This window comes from Schistosoma haematobium, chromosome 1, assembly GCF_000699445.3.
Source record: "Schistosoma haematobium chromosome 1, whole genome shotgun sequence".
In the NCBI taxonomy this organism is placed as follows: Eukaryota; Metazoa; Platyhelminthes; class Trematoda; order Strigeidida; family Schistosomatidae; genus Schistosoma; species Schistosoma haematobium.
The window spans coordinates 7492665-7513499 of record NC_067196.1 but is presented as its reverse complement, the minus strand read 5'-3'; the positions used below and the strand labels follow the sequence as shown (position 1 = coordinate 7513499).

The following is a 20835-nucleotide window of genomic DNA, read 5'->3' as shown; positions in this document are numbered from 1 at the left end:
TGGGTATCCTTTTTGGAAAACTAGTATGACTGAAGACTTATTGCAAATGATAATCTTTGTTCAGTTTATGTCTTTATTTGATAAAGGATAGATAGGAATGTAATATGCAAAACTCATTGATGTTTTAGACTCTAACTGATTAGTCTCTTATTGGCATATATGCATGCTGTAAGCAATGCTGCGACATTACCTTAGTTCCCAAGCATTATAAACAAAGAAAATTATTGACTAGCGGTAGAATCCATGATGCGCGTTTCTTCTTATTTGCGACTTATCAACTGGATGTACCTGTAGTTCACAATTGATGTTCACTCCTCGACTCGAACCCAGTACCTTCCGCTTCAAAGGCCATCGCCTAATCCACTTAGCTACTGAGTTCTGGTAGCCAACAGCTTGTGCTATGGGTTGAAGTTTAAATTCATTTTGTATTGGTTGTTAGAATCTTCCCAATGATGTTTAGGACTGATCAACCGACCAGTCACTTATCGGCATATGTGGCTTGCCCCGATATTGTCTTAAGTCACGAGCATTGTGAGCGAAATGTGATGGTGACTAGCGTTGGAATCCAATACGCTCGTTTCACCCTATTTAGGACTCGTCAGCCGGATACAAAATGAATTTAGACTTCACTCTGCTAAACAATCTAGTGGCTATGAGAACGTGATGGCATTTGAAGCCAACGGTATCGGGTTTGAGTCGTGAAGTGAACGTCAACTCTGGGATCCAGGTTCATCCAGCTGATGAGTCCCAAATAGGACGTGACGTGCATCCTGGATTCCACCGCTAGCCACCAACCATCTTTGTTTATAAAGGGTTTAATCTATGTTTATAAAATCAACATATTTTGCATTTTATCTTATCTGAAACCTCTTTTTTGTCTTCCATTTCCATTAATATATTGTTATTACCTTTTGATTATTTCTTCATAATTATTAACTAACTATTGTTATATCATTTACTTATTATGCTCTTTATATTCACCTAATGGACATTTATTTCTAACCCAAAATATCTTTTAATAATCGTTTTTATTAGTCACATACCTTATTTTATATAACTGATAAGTCCAAACAACTGATCAATAACTTGTTAACACTTCTTAAGTTGACAGTTAACTTTTATATGGGTTCTGTTTTAGTCTATTACGTAGTCTTGAAATTTGGTAACATTTTCAATCATTATCTTATATGATGCAGTACTAGTAATTAACATGTGCTCACTAGTGACTAGCTTCGTGAGAAGATTCTCGGAGTTCTAGTGAGAAACCGTGACCAGTGGAGATAATCCATGTCGGGTAGGGACAGGTATCTACCTCAGTACGATGGAAGATGGTCGCGCAATTTCGTGGATTGGTTGATATTAGACACTATCAACATTGGATGCCGGCTCAGTGGTCCAGTAGGTTAAGCGTTCGCGCGCAAGACCGAAGGCCTTGGGTTCGACCGATGTATGTGGGACCGTGGATGCGCACTGCTGAGGAGTCCCATACTAGGACGGAACGGCCGTCCAGTGCTTCCAGGTTTCCAAAGGTGGTCTAACATCAGTCGGCTCATGATCTCAATCAAAAACTTAATAATCTCCCCAACCCCTATACTAGTAATCCATTTTATTTTAGATTTTTATATTTTTAATAACAACCAATAGAAATGAAATAAAATTCAGTTGTTTCCATCAATACGTAGCTATCTGAACTTAGTGACTAATCGTATAATGCAGTGGCACTTAAAGCGAAAGATACTGGGTTTGACTCCCGGGCTAAATATCAACTCGGATCCAAATACGTCCGGCCGACGAATCCTTAATGGGACGAAATTTACATCCTGGATTCCACCGCCAGTTACTATCCAAATCTACTTAAGTAAATGACATCATCGTAAAAAAACCTTATTCGCTGAATCGTCTTTATCTCCTATTAAATAAATATTTATTTACTTTAAGACTGTGAACCGTGGGAACTAAAATCTAAGGCACACCACCGCTGAATAGCTATTGTAAATCTACGACAAAATGTCATCAATTTATTTTTGCAGCTTACGTCCGTCGATGAATGCTAACTAAAACACCAAGTATAGGATTCCGTTGTATGGGAGCAGCTCAAATCTAAGACTTGTGCAATGGAATATGTTGCTTTTATACTATTAAGTTAGAACACTTCTCAGATAAATTATTGATTTTTTATCGGTAAGTAATCATCCCCAGCAGTAGTACTTATCTTAAATTTACCAATGATGAACTCAGTCGTTCACTATTAATCACTGATACTTAGAGATTTTTCTTGAAACCCGTTACCACCAAGCACATCTCATACAACCTAAACGATTCCACTGATATTCATATTTAAGTTATTTCAAATATTCAGTTTGTGAGGTTCTAGATAGACAGTCATTGTATTTCATTAACTTTCATGTGATGTTTTGACTCTCTTATGAAATAAATCTCTTTTCTACATTTAATATGAGATTCATTAGTGTTTAGATATAACAATTATAATTTATCAGTATAGAATTGTGGAAATTGTTGAGATTAGATTAATTTCATGAATGGGTAAATGTTAAACCACCATTGAAGACATGTAAGCAAGGAACCATCGTTCCGTACTAGTATGGGACTACTCGATAGTTTTAATCCACGATCACACACGTGGGACTCCAACCCAGGACCTTCGGTCCCGCAGGTGGACACTTAGCCTCTAGACCACCGAGCCGGTATCCAACAGGAGTATTGCTTAACTTCAATCGATTCATGATCTTGATCAACGCTTCATCCATTGTCTGAGACGGATAACTGTCTCACACTCGACACCAGTTAGACTTCATTGGTTATGACTTCCCACTAGGGATCCAGGGAACCCATCTTGAACCTAGTCAGTGAATGAAGGGTTGTGCAAGATCAACGATCGATTAAAATTAAACATTAACATTGTTTGATGTCAGCTCAGTGGTCTAGAGGCTATAAGTTTGCATGGGAAACCGAGAATCCTGAGTTCGAGTCACACGTGTTTATTCGTAGATATGCACTGCCGATTAGTCTCATACTAGTACGAAACGACAGTACATTGCTTCTAGGTTTTCAATGATAATCTAACACTGATCCATTTATGATATCAATCTAAATTATAATTTACACAAAGTTTATTCTTTATCACTTAAAGATATCAATTGGGGAATTATAGAATATTCAGGTTTACTGAACAACTGTCCAATAAAAAATTTGACTCTTTCTAACACTACATTGAAGGTTAAGCAATGGACTAGAACCAGAATACAAATGTTATCTTTCTTTCTGTATGTATAATATCTATCATACATTCGTCATACTGATATCTATTGGGTATAGCAACTGTTCAACAAAGATATAACTTTAGAAAAATTTATTTAGTATAATTATTAATTGAAAACTCTCATTTAGATACTAAGATAGAATATAAATTTACGAAGACAAATAATAAGCAAATAAATCATACGAGTCATTATAAATCCTTGCATATATTGGTATATTGCCTAAGTAAATTGTACGATCAATATTACAGTTCAATAAAAAGCACTCAATCCAAGACGTAATCAGCATAGAAACCATTGAAGAAAGAATATAGAGACCTAGACAGATTTGTTTTCTTATTGTCAGTGACAAACTACAACTAGTTCCAGCTCTAAACCCTTTTTTTTAGATCATGTGGTGTACATAAAATCAATGACTAATTTAGATGAAAATTGTGAGGTTTAATATTTTAAAACTCAATTATGATACAGAATTGTCTTAAGACAATTTATATATTCATTTAAACACATAAACATTGGTGCAAGGAGGCACCAAATAGATATGTGTCACATAAATCATTCGATTTGTGTGACGGCTGAGTTACTGCCTTGGTACTCAAATCGAAGCGGGAGGTTTTCTTATGGGGTCACACGCGGAGCCTTTGACTTAGAGGTCTAATCCACAAGGCAGTGGAACAACGTCAGGAGATGCAGTCCAATGGTAGCCAGTGACCAACGATAGGTTCATGCTTCCCTAAGAATCCTGGAACTGATGTGCCCAATGATTTGGAATCAAGGTTTTCCAACTCCAACTAGGTAGATCCTTTAGATCCATTAACCTGGTTAAAGCGCTGGACATTCGTTTTTCATCCTCTCAATTTCGTAAACAAAACCCTCGAGGAGAGAAGGTAGCGAGTAGCATTTCCCTGGCAGTGGCTGTATACGCGTGAACACGTGAGAGCATTTCGAGAGGGAGAGCTGACTTTCCTCACTCCTGTATTAAAACCTTATAATCAGTGATTCACTTCTCAAATTCCAATTACACTTATACCGTAGGTTACGATTAGAACTGAAGGTATTATATATCGCCATTGTCTGCTTTTATGAGCACGTATTGCCATGAATTCGTAAATTAAGCACACAAAAAAACATCTGTTCGATGTCTTCTAGTATCAATGATTATTTAAACTTAGTATATGATGGTAATAATGTAAGTTTAAAGCTAATAATGAAATGTTTATCAGAAAGAAACGAATATATTTAGAGTGAATTTACTTTTTTGAAATAACCGTTGACATTCTATATGTGACTTTTAAGAAAACAAAAGACAGATACTAATTCAATCAGGCCATTTGGTAGGTTATATTCAATTCGATATATACAAATGAATATACCATTATCTCTTGGATAATATTTCATTAAGATTTAGTTTGTAACTGAATTCTTTAAACTTCCTTAGAATTCAATTCTAAAGACATTTTTCATGCTCATTTTTTACATGTAGAGTTTGAAGACTACAGATCGGTTGTTTGAAGTACATATACTAATCCTTTTTTTCTTATTGGCGGCGGTGTGGACGGTAGAAAGTAATAATATTACTACGCAAGTTTATTCAATATACAAATAAAATTGATGAACATACTTGCTATTTGTAATTTTCTAACTGATAAATTAGAAAAATTATCCAATACAATTGATACATTGACTGATTCATCATGATAATATAACTGTAAAATGTAGGTGTAAAAATAAAGATAATACATATTTTGTATTATTTATACTATACATGTTGAAGATAATCAACTTCTTTTTGATGGAGTTTTGTTGTCTGAGCTGGATGGTTTGATCGTGGAGCTTTCATTGTTCTTATGAACGACATCATCTACCTGAAGTTTGTGCTGATGATGTCGTTCAAAAGAACATTGAAAGCTCCAAGACTAAACTATTCAGCTCAGAGTATAAAACTCCATCAAAATCATCTACCTGAGCTACAAATTTTCTCCATCATTTCAAAAATTAACTTGTTTCATTGTTTAAAATATAAATGACATTCAAACATCTATTCAAAAATGAGATCATCTATTCGTTATAGTTTATTTAGATTTATTTTCAACGGATTTATTATCAAGCCGTACTAGTTCCATGAGGAAATGTGAACAAGGAATAACCAAGATGACGCAATAGAAGGATTATAATAACAATTCATTCTCATGTGTAGTTTAGAATGGATCACTTAATTCTAACCATTATATGTGAATAAAGTGATCTTGAGTGCTGTCAAAGATATGAGAGCGGTTATCACTTCCCAGTTGACCACACCATGGAAGGGTACTTCTGGAAGTACCTGAAAACGAAATTGCAGTAGAGGCGGTCTTAGTGACCTGAGAGCGTGACCGCAGTGCCGAGGGGACAACTGCTTGAGGGCGATCACATATGATCTTTAGTGAGTAATTTTCGTGTTAGCTCTGTACTTGTTGAGACCTTACCGCCGGAGACGGAAATCCGTGGGATAAGGCAAGATGTGCATTTTTAGGGTCGACCTCTTCTAACCCCACACCTCCTTGTGGGAAGGCAACATCGCTGTCATGCTGGTTGTCTGAAGAAAACACCATATTACCGTCACACCTTCATACAGTCACAAGTACCACTTCGCCAACGAACTTTGGGTTTGTTGCTTTTAGTCTTGCCGCTCTTCAACCGACCTGTCTGACATGGTAGGACCTTGAGGAACAATTGTTCTAGCCCGTATAGCTCAATTGGTTCATCACGATTGGCAAGCCTGACCACCACTTCAAGGTAGCAACAACATCAATCACCACGACGTGCAATGCTGACTAATGTTGGAGTCGGATGCAAGAAAGTTAAGGGTGGTCAAACAAAAACGTGACATCAGTGCTTGAAGTCACTAACTTCTAGTCTTAGCCATGTTGGTAGATACAGATTACTTGGTTGGGGTCCGCGTGACTATCGTAACTAATGGCTGCAGACTCTTGGTGACATGGCTCAGAATCAATCACAATGGCGTCAGTGCATGCACCCTCTGTCTTCCCTTAAACTAAGAGATTAAAATTGCTTCACATCTTTCTTTCTACTAACTAATTCTTTCTTCCTGTACTACTACTACTACTACTACACAATGTTACTTTCATATATTACTACCATTGAAGTAACTACTTCTATGAATTTGGTGTTCATATTGTTGTGCTAATGAGGTGTCGCAACTTAGACCGATGCATATATCTATCATGTCCTGCGTTGTAGCTGACTGACTGACTGACTGAACCATCAATCAACAAACAACTGTTTTTATTCATAATATAATATAACTATTTAGTTTGATTTAATCTCTTTAGTAAGAGATTTTTTTGAAAAAAGATGATGAACTGGTTTAGAGAAAAATGTCAGCATTCAACTAAAAGAAATCAATAGCTTATCTCGAAATCTATAGTTCAAGTCATGACAAGCAACATATTCTGACAGTCACTACGGTGTTAGTCTGAGTACAATTGTTAATATTAATTTATTCTCAGTTGATGTTAAATATTCCATGGATGAATTGTTTCTTATACCTTCGAACCTTGTCTTTATATCATAATAGGAAAATTATGACCTAGATTAAATAAGTAAGGAATAAATTTACTAAGACTAAGGTGAATGATTCACCTGATTTTGTTCAACACGAAATAATAACATTGATTCTCAGATTTACTTATAAAATGAACTATAGTCTTATGTCAATAAATGGGTTAATGTTTAGTTGGTATTCGTGGGATGTCTTAGAAAAAAACCATTACATTGTATTCACTTACTGTTGTTTAACTTGCATCTTCCCATTGTTATTTAGGACTGCAATTGATCAGTCTCTCATTAGCATATATGCATCCTGTGCGAATTGCCTCGATCTAGTCTTAAGTCAGAAGTTTTTTAAACAAAGATGGGTAGTGGCTAGCAGTGGAATTCAGCTGGACGCGCGTTTTGCACTATTTGGGTCACGTCAGCTGGATGTTGATGTTCATTCCGTAGCTAAGTGAATAACGCGATAGCGTTTGAAGCGAACGGTACTGGGTTTGAGTCTCGGAGTGAACATCAACTCTGGGATGCAGGTTCATCCAGCTGATAAGACCCAGATAGGACGAAACGCGCATCATGGATTTCACTGTTAGTCATTATCCATCTTTTCTTAAACATTACATTACTATAAAGAAACGGACGATAAAAGATAATATTTACTGGTTTTTCAACAGACGCTGTAAGAACCACTTCTCCTGAATAACATAAGAAATTGATTGTTTTTCTAGTTGATTCAGCTACTGGATATAAGGGACGATTGATCAGTTTAGGTCCAGCAATATATCTTCTTAGAACAATTGTTACAGTGGAACTAGAGTATAATCAAGAATAGGTAAACATATTTAAAAGTATGGGAATATTATAACTAGATAGTTGAACAATTTGCATCATACGTAATCTTATAGAATTTATTCAATTTGAAATGATTTAAATTATCTCATTGTTGGTAATTTTTGACTAAAATTTGATCAGTTTTGGTTGATGCATTTGTATTCTTTTAGGATCGCTTCGATATGGCCATTAATGACATAAGTTTATACAGAACTAATGAAATGTGGCTAGCAGCATCAACTCTGAGATGCAGATACATCTAGTTGATGAGTCTTAAATAGGGCAAAACACACATTATGGATTCCACTGTTTGCGGTATGCTATCTATTCTGTGTTTGAAATGAACGGTGCTGGGTTTATCTATTTTAAACTAACCCTCTTACAATTGTCCTAGATTTACCATGTCTCTCATTGAAGTAACAATATTTGAATGGTTATGTTTATATTAAGATTGGAACCAGAAAGGTCAGTTTAACAGCCAGCGCGTCACAAAAGCCTCAAGATTGTTCATCAGGAGTCATTTATTTTGTCATTCACAGTGATTTTCATGTTTCCATTTGCTAACTCATTCCTGAACAACAAGGTATCTTTTTACAAAATAGTTCTCTATTAAATAACGTATGAAATATAAGAGAATTAATTAGGTACTCATTCAAGATTTTAAACAATTTTCGTTTTTAATCTGTCTCATAGTTGTCAATTAGCATGATTTATTACAATAGTGTGATTTATCACTATTTTACAAAAAACGTTCTGAAACATAAAAATGCCAACGAATAATTTTCAATGACAAGTTTAGAGGAATTATAGTGTAGTGAACGAGTATACAAGTAGGGACAACCAAATGTATTTGAACACTGAATTGTAGATTCTCTTAGTAAAATGCAAGAACCATACAGTAAATAATTCATTTACAAAATGTTAATAAATCGTCTCAGACTTTATTGTTCGTTCATTTCCACACCAATCATTCCCTGTTCTCGTTATCTTTTCTTCAATCTTCTCAACCTTCTGCCCCTAGGTGTTTCACTTTTGATTGAGGATATATACTACTGATATCTGTCAACATCAGTAGCACACACCATAATAGTAATAAGCGTTTGTTCAATAAATTAATTATTGTTAAATTCAGGTTGATTGGATGGTGTATCAATAAAATCAGACGATATTTATACAACGCCGCGAATTGGCTTAACTCAAAAGTGTAGACTTCCAGAGTGCTGATAATGTTATTTAATGTTTTCCTGCACTAAAAATGATCGAATTATTTCATGTTTCATAGTGTAGAACCTGAATATAGACATATTTATACCGAGTTACATTTTGGTCCTTCCTGATTTTTTTCAACAATTCTTCAGCAGCAATTAGTTGGCGAGACAACAATTTATAGATGAACCAATCAGGTATAAGATAACGGGTCTCGGATTTTGGCGCGAAATTCATTCATTCATTTGGTTAAATAGAGTTTAGCATTATAGCTCATATCAATTCGTCATGAAATCCCTAAATCTAATTCCTAATTTTAACCATCAACTATAAAGCACAATTTTAATTCCTCACATTGGTCTATAACCCCCATTCTGTCCTAGTTACTAAGTGAACACTCTCAAGGACAGTTGAGAGTCACTGGAACTTCGTCCATAAATTATAGTCGCACCCAGATTTTTTAAACTTAAGAAAAATAAATAGTTCGGATCATTAGTGTGTATATAAACCTTCATTAAGTGAATCAGTTACATTATTACTAATCTGTAAAGAAGATTAACTCTAAATCGATCAAACTAACCATTACAGTATTGTTTCTGGAGTCAAAATATTTAAATTGAAAAAAGAAACAAGTAACATACCTAATTGGTTGACTGCTATGAATTTTCTGACCAGCGAATGCAGTCAGTGCATAACTGACACCGTATAACTAGAAAAAAATATATATGTATATATCGAAGTAACAAAGAGAAAGCGAGGAGATGTAAGGAGAAAGAATGTTAAGCAACTGGAAAACCCAGATCAGTTATTTTCAATATAAATAATGGCAATGAAGAAAATTTTATTCATCAAAGAATTCAAGTAACTGATCAAAAATAAATACATAGGAACATTGTTATTGTAATAATGGTAGAAACTCTGTGGATGCTTTTTTCAGAATGAGGTTTTGTGAAAATTGTAGTAATTTTTTTAATTATTGAATTCATGAGTCGAATTTAGATAGTTCAGTGGTCTATAAGTTGAGCGTTTAAGCGCGAAACCAAAGGTCCTGGGTTTGAGGCCATCATGCGGGATAGTGGATGCATACTGTTGAGGAGTCCCATACTAGGGCGAAACATCCATCCATTGCTTCCAGATTTTCATTATTGGTTTAATTTAAACCGACTCATAAATTCAACTATTAAAAATTATTTTATTTTCCATATCAACGAAGAGAGTTTACAAGATAGAATTATTCAATTGTATTGTATTTATAATTAGATAAATCTTTCATTTGGTACAGACGTATGTATAATGCGAAGGTATTAATCATTTCAGTTTATATTATAGATGAATGCAAAGTAAAAACAAACAGTTCTTTATGATCTTGACTTCATTACATCATCATAGATGGATGTTATATGGCTTAACACAGCTTGTAATCATCTGAATTGGAGGAAATTAAAATCCCCATTGTAATAACTGATTATTAAATATATTCTGTGTTAAATTTGATAGGTAATATGTAGCTGTCGATTTTTCATACACACTAAGACATTTAGTGGAAATTACTAAATGTTCTATGATTTACAGCATGGAGCATTATTGATAACTAGGAAGCATCTTATCACTATTTCATTCTAGCGTGCAACTTGAGCCAGAATTCAATCGTGAAAATATCTAAACTCAATCAATCCGTGATATTCTAGTTAAGTGGTCTAGAGATCAATTGCTGGTACTCGAAACTAAAGGGCTTGAGTTTGGTCAGAGATGGGGCCTTCGATGTATACCTCTGAGAAATCCTGTACTAAGACGAAATAACTCTCCGGTATTTCCTGGATTTGTTTGATCATGTAACTAAGATTATTATGTGATGTTATACATGAAAATTATTTCTCTTATTACCTGAACTTATGTTGAATGAATATTTAACCTTATTTGCAAGTAACCTACTGTTGGTAAAGCGCATAAGTTAAACTAATTACTTGATGTAATTTAATAAACCATATTCTTTAATCTAGTCAATAATTTAAACGAACTGAAATCATTATCTCAATGCATTAAACACCCATTATAAATAGATGAAATCGGTTAACAATACTTAATCTAAGACATGTGTTTAAGAGGTTTAGTAATTAATTTTAATACTAAGACAGAACTCCTATACTTAGATTTTAGTGGTCCTGTAATATCTGACTCCAGTTCGGTCGTTTGATTATCGTTATCAACTTATGCATGTCGCCAACCTTCACATATAATAATCAACTTAAATCACGTTAGCGAATAACAGAATTAAATAAGTTAAATGAGAGAATGGACTTCGAATACGTATATTTTGTACAAAGAAACGAAACAAAGATGGCAAAGAGAAGAATGCTAAACGAAAAGGATTGAAGAATGTGTGTTAACCAACTTACTTTACTTAAGCGTTACTCAGTATTTATAGTCATTTCGAAACGAAGTGAAGTATTGCAAGGCAAAGGCTAAACGAAGCGAAATGATTTATTAACAAGGTTAAAAGTGATTTAAGACGAATGAATAAATTGGTCTATCCGGAAGCTAGAATAAGCTATTTGGGCTTGACATGGAGCCAGCTACTACAATATTATAAGTATTCTATTGTGCCTTGTAATAATATACATAAAAAAGAATATTTTCTTTCATAAGGATGACTATTAGATATTTACTGAACACAAATAAGCAGAGAGCAGTAAATCTTGCGCACACCTTGATTTAATTTTTAACAGGTAGTCTCGCGAGGCGCGATTATAGATGAGGAATGCTGAGGAGTCTCACAGTAGGACGAAAAGGCTGTCCAGTGCTTCCAGGTTTTTTATGGTGATCTAGCTTCAATTGACTCATGATCTCAACTATTGAAGTTACTATAACATCCACAAAACCTCTTCTGATATGAATAGTATTATATCAAGAATTATAATAAAAGTTTAAATGTATAATCTTTTACTATAATAATTCATGATTTCCATAAGATTCAATTATTTTTACAGACATCATACATCGTATACTAACTAGTCATTAATTTAGTGAAAGGAATTCCAATGGACTAAACAGATACCCAATGCTTTCAGTACTTCAGTGGATATCTTAGTTCGATTCATCATATCAGTAATAATCAACTAATAGCAAGTTACTTAATGGTATACAAGTTCTGAGTTGTTTTTATTTATGTCAACAATTAGTGATAGCCATGGATTCCACTGATAGTCACGATCTGTCTCTGCCTATAATGCTGGTGACTTGAAGTAATATCAAGGCAATTCGCATAGGATGCACATATGCCAATAAGACACTGATCAGTCGTAGTCCTAACCATGAATGGTAAGATCTGAACGACCATTAGAAAACTGAATTAGGAATGGCGTCATTAAAACGTTCAAATGAAATGAAGCAAGTTGGCATAAAATTCAAAAAATGACGGAATATTATCAGAATGGGTTTTGTGGGGATTTTTAGAAACTTTACTGGTTGAAATCATGAGTCAATTGAAACTAGACCACTATGGAAAACCTGGAAGCACTGGATGGCCGTTTCGTCCTAGTATGCTTCCACGTTTTCCATAGTGGTCTAGTTTCAAATGACTCATGATTTCAACCAGTGAAATGACGAAATAATTAGAAATATCGGCGAGACTATAATTTATGGCCAAACCAATCAGGTATAAGATAGCGAATCTCGAATTTCGGCACGAAATTCACTAATTCAGGTGGTTAAATAAAGTTTTGTCATTATAGCTGAGGTCAGTTCGTAGTGAAAACCCTAACCTTAACCATCATCAACTGTAAAACATCACTGTAATTCCTCGCACAAGTTTATAACCCTCATTTGATTCTAGTTATTACGTTGACACTCTCAAGGTCAGTTTAGCGTTGGTCAAAGGTCGTCAATAAATTATAGTCTCACCGAAATATCTTTTTAAGTGATGAAAAATAACAAAAATTACGTACAAACAAGGATAAATAGTTATATAAGAGTATACAGACGACAAGTGTGATGAATAGAAAAGAAAATAACGCTTCATTTATATATTAACCATTGTGAATATAATCTTTAATACAGTAATGTTAAGTGAAAGTATAGACCATATCAAAGATGAGATTAATAAGAGGAGGTTTACAAACTTATGGGAACGTAGAGGTTTGGTTAACTGAAATAAATGTTAATGTCTTCAAGTATATCTCTGAAATCTATACGCATGTCAGTATGAAGCTTAATTATTTATTTTCCAGGTAAATGATTAGTCATGATGTAATGTTATCAGAGCTTAGACTGATATCATGAATGTATCAATGTTAGACCACCATTGAAAACTTTGAAGCGATGGACAGCCGTTTCGTTCTAGTATGGGACTTCTCAGCAGTGTGCATCCACGATCCCGCACGTTGGATTCGAACTAAGTACCTTCGGTCTCACGCATGAGCGCTTAATCTCTAGAGCTCTGAGTCGGTAACTAACAGTGTTAATGTCTGACTTTAAGTGATCCATGATTTTGAATGACCCTTCATCTATTGTCTGAGGTAGATAACTGTCTCACACCCAACACGGACTGGACTCCACTGGTGGCGGCTTCGCACTAGAACTCCAGGGAATTCAACTTGAAGTTATTCATTTTTGAGTCCCATACTACGATGAAACGGCTGTCCAGCCATTCCAGGTTTTCAATGGTAGTCCGACATTGACCCATTCATGATATCAATCTAAACTTAACAATTTCCGTAACCTTATACTGATTAATATCAGGGCATTGGAATCATTTCTTATACAGGCAGTTGTTTAGAGATGATGGAACAGTCATACCTGGATAATTATTCATTAGATTTTTAATTTTATATTATTAGAGGATTTCTTTTATGCCTTTTACTACTACTAAGATAAAGGGTTTGTGAAATCACGAATTATTCTTTCTTAGACCACCATTGGAAACCTGGTAGAAGTGGACTATAGTTTCGTCTTATTATGAAGCCCACCAACAGAGTACATCCACGACTATACGACCAGAAACTGAACCCAAAAATTATGTTCTCGTGTGTGAACATTTAACTTCTAAACCATTGAACCATCATCTAATGGTGTTACTATCTAACTTCAAATTATGAAATAATATTATCACAAATTACTTATAATTAATTGGTTTGTTTTCCACTACTCTTACGAGGGCGCTATAGCAGGACTGTGAGTAAAGGGTAATTTTTAGAGTTTATCGCATACATTACAATACGCCTATGAAGATGAACTATTCGTTATGATAGGTGTAGGGGCAGTCAAACCAAAACGTGACATCAGTGCTTGAAGTCACTAACTTCTAGTCTGAGTCATGTTGGTAGATACAGATTACTTGGGGTCCGCGTGACTATCGTAACTAATGGTTAGAGACTCTTGGTGACATGGCTCAGAATCGATCACAATGGCGTCGGTGTATACACTCTCTGTCTTCCCTTAAACTAAGAGATTAAAATTGCTTCACATCTTTCTTTCTACTAACTAATTCTTTCTTCCTGTACTACTACTGCTACTACTACTACACAATGTTACTTTCATATATTACTACCATTGAAGTAACTACTTCTATGAATCCGGTGTCCATCTTGTTGTGTTAATGAAGCATGACAACTTGGACCGACTCATATATGTGCCTGGTCCTACATTGTAGCTGACTGACTGACTGATTTATAGGTATAGGCAGCCTTACAATTGTTCACTGATTGTTATTTAGCTTAAGATATTTTCATTTATTTACATAGGATAAAGCTGATAGAGTTTTACCTATTGATTTATTTCTTTTGATGTTTAAGACAATTGAAATGAAGACCTTGGGTCAATTTTACTTAATATTGAGTGTTATATATTTTGATATTACGGACAAATAAAAGTCTTTGTTCTCTATTGTCCAAATAACAGAAAATTTGTTCTGTTAAGATAAATCTATTCAGCTGAAAAAGAATTATATTCATCAATAATAGATTATTTTAAAACAAAATGCTTTATAGATCTTTACTAATGTAAATAGGGGATTAAAACAATGAAACATTTATGATAGAAGATATCATCTTTCCATGTACTTTATCCATTAGATTGAATAGGTGAATAACATGCAGAGGAAAACTGATCGAATAGTTTCACAGTATTTGCGCACCGAGTTGATGTGAGACATTAAAGAAGAAGAATGTTGTATTTGTAAAATCTCAGCGAAAGAATATGAAGTAAATCCAACATTTCACCTGGCAATCTGGTCCAAGTTTTTTTCAAGTAAATAACTTGAAATAGCTTCGACCAGATTTTCAGGTAGAACGTTGGATTTACTTTCGCTGAGATTTTGCAAATACATTCTTTCTCTTTAATGAATAAACATTTTTCTTTGTACAATAAAAATTAAAGGATATTGCTGAAAAATCAAGGTTTATTTCATATCATTAAAACTGAAACAATTTCATCTCAGTATAGAAAACAACAGCCTAAAGTAGATAATCATTGGAAGTTTGAAAGTATCCGATATCTTCTTTGTCCTACCATCGAACTACTCAACAATGTCCATCCATAAATCCACTTCAGATAGAAAATAGGACGTTTGATTTTATCACGACAGTTCCCATCTAATGATGTACATTTCTAACTTAAGTTAATTTTTGATATTGCATGATCATCTTTAATTGTGTTCAATGGATAACTGTCTCACATCTAACACAAATGTACCCGATTGATCACTGTTTCTTAGTAGATTATTGGAATTACCTTCTCTTAATTAATGACTAGTGAGTATATGACAATATTCAGTATGTGATGTTTGTAGTGATTGTTGAATGGTATTGATAGTACTAGCTGATTAGTTAATAAAGTAATGTGCAATAAAAACAAATATTGGTCAGCTGAATTGTTTTCTTTATACCTTTTCTTGATATATTCATTTCTTAATGAAATTCTGTTTGACAACTGTAGTGATTCTGACCTCATTATGATTTATTAAAGTCAAAATTTTCATAGACTATATGCGTATAAAAGTCTGTATTTAGATTGATGCAAAACAATGATAATGATTGCATATTAAAGCATTACTCAGTGTAACTTTCAGTGAATATTAACTAGTACGACGTAGTTTTCATTTAAAATGTATAGGGTTGTGGAGATTATTAAGATTAGATTGATATAATGAATGGATCAATGTTAGAACACCATTGAAAACCTGGAAGCAATGGATGGCCGTTTCGTCCTAGTATTGGACTCTTTAGCAATGCGTATTCACGATCACACACGTGGGACTGGAACTCAGAACTTTCGGCATCGCTCGTGGAGTGGTTGAAGTTTTACATTAACACCGTTGAATGCCGACTCAGTGGTCTAGAGGTTAAGTGCTTGCATGCGAGACTGATAGGTCCTGAGTTCGAATCTTGTGAGGCGGGATCGTTGATGCGCACAGTTGAGGAGTCCCACAATAGAAGGAAACAGGCGTCCAGTGCTTCCAAGTTTCTTATGGTGATCTAGCTTCAATTGACTCGTGATCTCAAACATTGAAATTACCATAATATCCACAAAAAACCTTCTGATATATTTTATATATTTACGTATATATGATTAACGTTTTAAACATTTAATTGTATCCCAATTCAGTAAATACAATACGTCATTAGAATGTTAGATATTTAACAAAGGTAATAAGTAGTACTGATCATTCTTTGTCAATTAATCTAACATCAGACTCTTGGGATTACTCAGCCATAGTTAACGTAAAGTCTGATATATATATTTTGGTTGAAGTTCTCTCAAGAGGGTAACATAGGAAGTTTTGAAGTTAGGGAGAGAAAAATGGAAACTGGTCATAAGGTAATGAGAGATTACAGTTATTGTTCACGTATAAGGTGTTTTTTTCTTCATAGAATTATAAATTAATTTACGTAATACTGATTATATTTTAAGGAACTAATTGAAATTACTGCGCAAAGATTGAAGTTTTCTTAGGGACTGAAAGTTATTGCCAATCACTAATATTACGTGTTTACTGTTGGAATGATCTAGAAAACTCCTTGAAAAAGTCAACAAAGGCTCCAAAAACGCTGAGAAGCATCTTATTCAATCAGCATTCACCAGACGTTTTGCCAGAAACATCTAAAAAATGAAGAGTCTTATGTTGAGTTTCTGAGTGGACGATTACCTATACTGGTACTATGTTTAGTAGCGTTCCAGAATTTTCTGGAAACCTCAAATCATCTAAAAAGCTACATAAACGAACCTTTAGAGTAAAGCGTTTTTACCATACTTCGCGCCTTTTCTCTCGTGTTCAAGTTGCTATGCAGATCTAGCCTGGGGGTTACTAGAAGAGCTTAGAAACCAAATCTAGCGTTCAACTAAAAGACTTATCATTTACAACCTATTGTGATTGACATGATAGTAGATATGAAAATGACGAATTATTATATCTTGAAATTGAGGCTCTATAATAGGCCTATGGTATTCGTTAATTACGGAATAGCTAAGTTTATTCTAATACATATATATTCTTTGACAGACTCAATTAAATAGAGAATGAAACCACAACACTTCAACGTTAATAATCAAGAATTCAATATGTTATAGGGAAGATGGGATTTCCAAGGTAACGTTTTATTCTGAACACAAGTCGAAAACTGAAATGAAACAACTCTGTCAATATAATAACATCCAATGACTTTGCGACACAAAGAAACTATCAAACTAGAAATGGCAACAGCCAAATCAGATGACAGTTTAAGTTATAACTGAAATATGAATTAGAACAGTATTCTCATGAGTAGTATCAAAGAAACCAAATAATCTGAGCCCTCTGACGCTCAAATATATCCTGCAGTTTTATTACGGTTTTCATTTGAAGTCATTAAAACTAAAACAAACGTTTCACTTCACTATGTTTGAAAATTACTCGTAAGAAAACGTATTAACGTATGAAATTGGAACTCATCATGAATTATAACCAGCTGTGGAACAATTAAGCATTTCTCTCATATCTTAGATCAAAATAAATGGAAGAATTTATCCGTATTGCATCAAATAGTTTTGTTATGCAATCTTTATGGAAGTGATAATAGTTAACATTGTTAGTATTTCCCGCTTCATATTACCATCATCGTATATTTGGAGGTCTCTTTCTTCAATCCTGTCAGCTAATGATTTTTTTAAATTGTGGTTTGTGAGCAAACATTTTTTGAAATATTGGAACCATTAAACCGCCATTGACTCTCTTACATCAGCCAGATTGGACGCAATGGTTGTAGATGTCTATTTTATTGAATTAATAACTAGTGGGATTATTTGTCACAAAAAATAACTTAGAATGGGTAAACCCAGACTGTAACTTACGGATGAACCACTAGAATTAAAGACAGCAAGTCTTGAGTTCTGGCCTAGACGTTTATTCATCTGTATGGCTGAATGGCATTTTGGCAGTAGAGTTGACGTCTGTTCGTGATAAAAACCCTAATTCTAGTTTCTAACCCTAAATCCGAATCCTAATTCCTTACATTAATCTATAACCCTCTATTGATCCCTAGCGTGTAGGTGAATATTCTCAATATCGATTTAACATCGTTCTAAAACTATCCATAAATTTTAATCTTACCATGTGTTGACGTTTATTCCTTCATTTCGGCAGCATCTATTGTTGTCAGTTTCACAAGTTAGTTTACCAGAAAATATTTTTTGCGTAAATACATAATTATTAAACCATTTTGAAAATATCCAATAAGGGGTAAGTAATTCCATTTCATTTGTACTGCATGATGTAGCACAATCCAGGTTGAAGAAATGGTAACCCTCGAAACTATTTTATGAAATGTTAGTAAATATGTAATAAATAACTGGATCACTATGTTCTGTATACTGTAAGCTTACAGTTGAACTCCTAACAAATGTTACATGTCTTATAATTTGCAATGAGTCCATTGTCTATATCTTATCCGTTTTCACTTCCACTTTTGGCATGGTTGTGTATATCATTATGTGATCTAGATTGGTTTGCCGTCTGTGCTTCAGATAATAATGCTAGAAGCTTGGTTTCTTTATTTCCTTTTAGGACTCAAGGCAGAAAATCAAAGGGACAGAAGGGATAAAGCGTATATTAGCCTTCACTCAAGGTTAATCGTGTCGGTGTTAATGTACCATTGGCTAAAGCCTAGGACGCTAGACTATAGTATACACAGACTAGAGAAACTGTTATCAGGATTCTAATAGCTAAATCTCGTAAATGATATCCACTAACGTTTCAAATCAGCATTTTGAATCTGATTTATCTAACCCTATATCATATATACAAAGTACGGTATGAAATAAGATGATAAAGATATTAAAATTGTTACTTTTCGAGAATCATCTTCATTTGGTTGAATCGCAACTGATGACGGTGATGATGTAGGTATCTGAAATCATTGAAATATAAATGAAAATGAAGAAAATTTTATCAACTATAAATGAATATTATTTTATGAAAAAAGTACTGATGATATACAAGGAATTGCGAACATGATTTTTACCATAGTTACTTATTAAATAAATGAAGCTTAACTCAAAATAGTATCTTAACTTTCGGAAAGGATGTAATATTTAGGCAGTAACCCAAAATAAATCTATCGTTAGTCCACATAGATTAATAATGTAACTCAAATCGATTGAATTTTTAGCTGAGATGGATGATTTTGGTAGAGTGCTGTCCTTTTTTTTTGTTGATTGAATAGCTTACTTCTATCTTTAGTTTATGCTACTGATGTTGTGCAGAAAGACAATGTAAACTTCATAATTAAGTAGTCTAACTCAATGGATGTAATATCATCTAAATGGCGCTAGTCTCGATAGATATTTACCATAAGAACGGAATTTTAATGACATATTATTCTGTATCAGTGTATATCATCAGTTGATAAGCTTTTATTGAGCTAAAATTCATTAAAATAATATTAGTTTATAGAAAAAGGAAGGGTAGTCTAGGCGCTATTGCGTATGACCATCAACCACTGAGTCCTATGTTGTAACCACTCATCATCTTATTCATTTTATGTAATTGGATCGTATCATTAGCGCTCATTCTTAGCGTGTAACTCATGTTCAAGTACCAAATGAATCAGTTAATAGAGAAAAAGACACGTAAAGAATAATAAAAATGATTTTCATTATTTTATTGTACCCTTGATTATACTAGATCTACAAAATACCTTTTATTTAAAATGGTCTGTTAATGGCATTGGTAAAATATGACTACTCAAAGTGGATTTCACGAGGTATTGATGATATATGTATATGGTAAAAGCCTAAGGTAAAAGGAATCCCTTTAAAAATTCGAAACTAATCTGTTATCTTTGATCTAGATGTGTGTTGTTATAAGACTAGAAATAAATTATCAGTTAAAAATTTCATAATTGTTGGTAATCCTATTTAAGATGTATTGACAACTATTTGAAAGATCAAACTTAATCAGATATCAAAACGTTGAATCTTTCTTTTTGAGACCTTATCAACAAATGATTTAAGCTATTGTCCCGGAGTGAACATGAACTCTGGGATGCAAATACACCCAGCTGACGAGTCTCAAGTTGGGCGAAACGCGCGTCTTGGATCCCACTTCTAGTCATTATCCATCTTTGCTAAGCTATCGTTGTTTAAAAGTCATATCAATTTCATTAAATCAATTTCAAATAATAGTAATAATTTATTTTAAGTAATCATTCACGGTACTAGAAGATGTTATAATTTGTTAACAATAAACGGAAGAATGCCAACTAATGGTATCTAGCTTGTATGACATACTATTTATATTAGCAAAAGCAGCAACTGTAAACAATGTAATAAATATAGTAAATTATGTTGCTTTCCATTGAAATGTATTTTTTAAAAAGAATATGTCATTCAGTCTTACTCTTTAAGATCCTTCTTCATAAATGAATATAGAAAAAAAATATGGAAAAGAGTTGAGAGGTAAAGAACCGTGAAGTCGGGGAAGTTGAAACTGACATGAAAAACA

General features: G+C 33.8%; 1 protein-coding gene across 1 annotated transcript in view; it reads right to left on the bottom strand.

Moving 5' to 3' along the window:
- The window catches only part of ARRB1_5 (Beta-arrestin-1), a 172992-nt gene that overhangs the window by 20982 nt on the left and 131175 nt on the right, over positions 1–20835 (bottom strand). Inside the window, exons 5-8 of the mRNA XM_051218375.1 lie at positions 19181–19240; positions 9506–9573; positions 7488–7638; positions 4900–4984 (exon numbers count right to left, since the gene is read on the bottom strand). Coding sequence (XP_051073043.1) covers positions 4900–4984; positions 7488–7638; positions 9506–9573; positions 19181–19240 — 364 coding nt within the window. The remainder of the gene's footprint in view (positions 1–4899; positions 4985–7487; positions 7639–9505; positions 9574–19180; positions 19241–20835) is intronic.